Genomic DNA, 5118 nt, shown 5'->3' with positions numbered 1-5118 from the left:
GCTCGGGATTGGCTGGGCTGTTCTCGCGAGAGCCCCGGCCCTGGGTCTTCCCCCGGGAGACCCCGCGGAGCCGCCTCTTCCGGTCCGGCCGCGCGACGACGAGGAGCCGCCGCCGAGGTGGGGGCCGGGGCCGGGCGGGTCTCGGGGGGCCCCGGGGGGGCTGCGGGGGTGTCCCCGGCTCTGAGCGATCGCTTCCCGCCCGCAGATGCCCGGGGTAACGGTGAAGGACGTGAATCAGCAGGAGTTTGTGCGGGCCTTGGCCGCCTTCCTCAAGAAGTGAGTGGGGGGGGGGAGCGGGGGGGACCCGGATGTGCCGCGGGGGGTCCCGGAGGGGTCTCGGGGGCGGGAAGGGGATCCCGGCGCTGCCGGAGGAGCCTCCCGGGGGTCTTGACGGTCAGAAAAGGGGTCCCGGGGGGGGGGGGGGGGGTCCCGAGAAGGACCCGGATGTACCGGAGGGCTCCTGGGGGGGGGGGGGGCAGGGGGTTCCCGGGAAAGACCCGGATGTACCGGAGGGCTCCTGGGGGGGCAGGGGGTTCCCGGGAAAGACCCGGATGTACCGGAGGGCTCCTGGGGGGGGCAGGGGGTTCCCGGGAAGGACCCGGATGTACCGGAGGGCTCCTGGGGGGGCAGGGGGTTCCCGGGAAAGACCCGGATGTACCGGAGGGCTCCTGGGGGGGCAGGGGGTTCCCGGGAAGGACCCGGATGTACCGGAGGGCTCCTGGGGGGGCAGGGGGTTCCCGGGAAAGACCCGGATGTACCGGAGGGCTCCTGGGGGGGGGGGCAGCGGGTTCCCGGGAAGGACCCGGATGTACCGGAGGGTCCCGGGAAGGACCCGGATGTACCGGAGGGATCCTGGGGGGGGGGGGGCAGGGGGTTCCCGGGAAAGACCCGGATGTACCGGAGGGCTCCTGGGGGGCAGGGGGTTCCCGGAAAGACCCGGATGTACCGGAGGGATCCTGGGGGGGGGGGCAGGGGTTCCGGAAAGACCCGGATGTACCGGAGGGCTCCTGGGGGGGCAGGGGGTTCCCGGGAAAGACCCGGATGTACCGGAGGGATCCTGGGGGGGGGGCAGGGGGTTCCCGGGAAAGACCCGATGTACCGGAGGATCCTGGGGGGGGGGGGGCGGGCAGGAGGGTATCGGAAAGACCCGGATGTACTGCGGGTGTCCCGGATGTGGCGGGGGGATGGCGGGGGCGGGGGGTCCCGGGCCGGGTCCCGGGGGGTTCCCGGTGCTCCCGCCGCCCCCCCGCAGGTCGGGGAAGCTGAAGGTGCCCGAGTGGGCCGACACGGTCAAGTTGGCCAAGCACAAGGAGCTCGCGCCCTATGACGAGAACTGGTTCTACACGCGCGCCGGTGAGCGGGGGGGCGGCCCCCTCAGTGGGGCGGGGGAGCCATGGGGTGGGGGCACCGTGGGCAGCACCCCGAGTGCTGGGGACTCGGGGGGGATGTGGGGTGGGGGCGGGGGGCACTGTGGGGCAGCACCCTGAGTGCCGGGGGGCGGGGAGGGATGTGGGGCAGGGGGAGCCATGGGGTGGGGGCACCATGGGGCAGCACCCCGAGTGCCGGGGGACTCGGGGGGATGTGGGATGGGGCGGGGGGCACTGTGGGGCAGCACCCTGAGTGCCGGGGGGCGGGGAGGGATGTGGGGCAGGGGAAGCCATGGGGTGGGGGCACTGTGGGGCAGCACCCTGAGTGCTGGGGGACTCGGGGGGGATGTGGGATGGGGGCGGGGGGCACTGTGGGGCAGCACCCTGAGTGCCGGGGGGCGGGGAGGGATGTGGGGCAGGGGGAGCCATGGGGTGGGGGCACCGTGGGGCAGCACCCTGAGTGCCGGGGGACTTGGGGGGGATGTGGGGTGGGGGCGGGGGGCACTGTGGGGCAGCACCCTGAGTGCCGGGGGGCGGGGAGGGATGTGGGGCAGGGGAAGCCATGGGGTGGGAGCGGGGGGCACCGTGGGGCAGCACCCTGAGTGCCAGTGGACTGGGGGGGGGGGGGATGTGGGGCGGGGGGAGCCGTGGGGCAGCACCTCGAGTGGGGGGGGGGGCGGGGGGAGCCGTGGGGCAGGGGGAGCCATGGGATGGGGGCGGGGGGCACCGTGGGGCAGCACCCTGAGTGCCAGTGGACTGGGGGGGGGGGGGGGGGGGATGTGGGGCGGGGGGCACCGTGGGGCAGCACCCCAAGTGCGGGGGGGGGAGGGGGGGGGCAGCCTGACCTGACCGTGTGTCTCTGTCGCTGCCCGTGTGTCCGTGTGTCCCCGCGTCCGTCCGTCCGTCCGGCAGCGTCGACGGCGCGGCACCTCTACCTGCGGGGGGGGCGCGGGGGTGGGCTCCATGGCCAAGGTCTACGGGGGGCGGCAGCGCCGCGGCGTCCGGCCCAGCCACTTCAGCCGCGGGTCCGGCGCCGTCGCCCGCCGGGTGCTGCAGGCGCTCGAGGGCCTCAAGGTGGTCGAGAAGGACCAGGACGGGTGAGGGGCGCCCCCGAAACCCGCCCTTTTCAACCCAAACCCGGGCCACGCCCCCCCCCACCCGCCCCCCAGCCCCAAAGTCCCGCTTTCCAACCCCGAAACGGCCCCTTCGGGCCCCGCGTTCGCCTCGTTCGGGCTCCGGATCTGTGTTCTTTAGAGCCTGAATTGGCCTGTTTAGGCCCGGCTTTGCCCCCTCCCTCTCCCACTTTATGCTCAGCTTTGTCCCCCCTCCCTCTCCCAGTTCAGGCCTGGCTTTGCGCCCCCCCCCCCCCCCCACTTCAGGCCCGGCTTTGTCCCCCCCTCCCTCTCCCAGTTCAGGCCCGGCTTTGTACCCCCCCTTCCCTCTCCCAGTTTAGGCCCGGCTTTGTACCCCCCCCTTCCCTCTCCCAGTTCAGGCCCGGCTTTGTACCCCCCCTTCCCTCTCCCAGTTTAGGCCCGGCTTTGTCCCCCCCTCCCTCTCCTGCTTTAGGCCTGGCTTTGCCCCCTCCCTCTCCCGCTTTAGGCTCAGCTTTGCCCCCCCTCTCTCTCCCATTTTTGGCCCGGCTTTGCCCCCCCCCCCCCCTCCCGCTTCAGGCCCGGCTTTGCCCCCCCCTCCCTCTCCCGCTTCAGGCCCGGCTTTGCCCCCCCCCCCCCCCTCCCGCTTCAGGCCTGGCTTTGCCCCCTCCCTCTCCCGCTTCAGGCCCGGCTTTGCCCCCCCCTCCCTCTCCCGCTTCAGGCCCGGCTTTGCCCCCCCCTCCCTCTCCCGCTTCAGGCCCGGCTTTGACCCCCCCTCCCTCTCCTGCTCCAGGCCCGGCTTTGACCCCCCCCCTCCCTCTCCCGCTTCAGGCCCAGCTTTGACCCCCCCTCCCTCTCCCGCTTCAGGCCCAGCTTTGACCCCCTTCCCTCTCCCGCTTTAGGCCCGGCTTTGACCCCCTTCCCTCTCCCGCTTTAGGCCCGGCTTTGACCCCCCCTCCCTCTCCCGCTTCAGGCCCGGCTTTGACCCCCCCTCCCTCTCCCGCTTCAGGCCCGGCTTTGACCCCCCCTCCCTCTCCCGCTTTAGGCCCGGCTTTGACCCCCCTCCCTCACCTGCTTTAGGCCCGGCTTTGACCCCCCCCTTCCCTTCCCTGTCCCGCTTTAGGCCTGGCTTTGCCCTGTCCCTGCTCCCCCCCTTGGTTTAGGCCCAGCTTGTTGCTTTTCCCTCCCCTGCTCTAGGCCTGGTTTTGCAGCACGCCCCCCAACCCCACTTCAGGCCCGGCTTGTCACCCTTTCCTGCCATGCTTTAGGCCCAGCTTGTCGCACCCCCCCACCCTGGTTTAGGCCTGGCAGTTCATCCCCTCCCTGCTCTGGTTTAGGCCCAGCTTTCCCTTCCCACACCCTGCAGCCCCATTTAAGGCCCAGGTTCTGTTCCTCCCCCCACCCCACGTTTAGGCCTGACTTTCCCCGTTTAGGCCCGGGTTCTGTCTGTCCCATTCCTCTCCCTGTCCAGGCCTGACTTTTCTCACCCCACTGCATTTAGGCCTGAGTTCCCTCCCCCCTGCCCCTGTTGAGGCCTGGATTCTGTTCCATCCCCCCACCCCCAATTTAGGACCAGAGTTTCATCCCTTTTAGGCCCCAATTTCTGCTGTTTCTGGACCCAAAATGTACCTTTTACACCCCAAATCTGCATTTTCCTGCCCCAAATCCCCCTCTTCTAGGCCCAAATTTCCCCCGTTCTCAGCCCCAAATCCCCTCCCCGACCCCCCCAGATTAGCCCTTTAGGCCCTAAATTTTCTTCCCTTTTAGGTCCAAATCTTCTCTTTTTCACCCCAAATCAGCCCTTTTCAGCCCCCAAAACTCCCCAATTTTACCCCAAATGCCCCCCTTTTGGGATGCCAAATCCCTGCTTCAGGCCCAGCCCCCCAATCCCTTGCTTACCCCCAAATCCCCTTCCTGCCCCAAATCCACCCCCTTCCTGCCCCAAGTCCACACCCCCCCGCCCCAAATCCCCCGGTTTCACCCCAAATCCTCCCGTTTCCCCCAGTCCCCGTTTTTGCCCCAAATCGCGCCGTTTTACCCCAAATGTGCCCCTCTCCCCGCAGCGGGCGCAAGCTCACCCCCCAGGGACAGCGGGACCTGGACCGCATCGCCGGGCAGGTGGGTTTGGGGGGGCTGGGGGGGGGGGGAGGGAGGGGTCACCCCCTGGTTTGGGGTGAGTTTGGGGGGTTTTGGGGCGCTTGGTGACACCCCCCCGCCTTGTGTCCCCCCCCAGGTGGCCGCCGCCAGCAGGAAGCACTGAGACCCAATAAAGGAGGAGGAGGAGGAGGAGGAAGCTCATGGTGTTGGTGTGGACTGTTTTTGGGGGGGAAGGGCCCTAAAATGGGAGGAAACGGCCCCAAAATATTAAAGGGGACCCCAAAATGGGGGGCGGAGGGGCTGAAAATATCAGAGGGAGCCCCAAAATGGGGGGAAATGGTCCTGAAACAGGCCCAAAATAGCAGAGGCAGACACAAAATGGGAGGAAATGGCCCCAAAATAGCAGAGGGAGCCCCACGATGGGGAAAAATAATGCCAAAAGGGCCCCAAAATAGGGAGGAAAGACCCTAAAATAGCAGAGGGGACCCAAGATGGGGGAAAACGGCCCCAAAATAGCCCCAGAATATCAGAGGGTGTCCAAAAACATGAGACAATTATCCCAA

The 5118-nt window shown here is 68.9% G+C and overlaps 1 protein-coding gene across 1 annotated transcript; it reads left to right on the top strand.

Moving 5' to 3' along the window:
- The first annotated feature begins 6 nt into the window (after nt 1–6).
- RPS19 (ribosomal protein S19) lies at nt 7–4744 on the top strand. The gene is given in 7 exon segments (XM_064440243.1): nt 7–117; nt 206–276; nt 1253–1353; nt 2280–2308; nt 2310–2464; nt 4522–4576; nt 4692–4744. Coding segments are annotated over 6 exon segments (438 nt in total). The 5' UTR covers nt 7–117; the 3' UTR covers nt 4719–4744.
- The last annotated feature ends 374 nt before the right edge of the window (nt 4745–5118 follow it).

This window comes from Phalacrocorax carbo, unplaced genomic scaffold, assembly GCF_963921805.1.
Source record: "Phalacrocorax carbo unplaced genomic scaffold, bPhaCar2.1 SCAFFOLD_421, whole genome shotgun sequence".
NCBI lineage: Eukaryota > Metazoa > Chordata > Aves > Suliformes > Phalacrocoracidae > Phalacrocorax > Phalacrocorax carbo.
The sequence above is the reverse complement of the archived record's forward strand: the minus strand, read 5'-3'. Positions and strand labels throughout refer to the sequence as shown.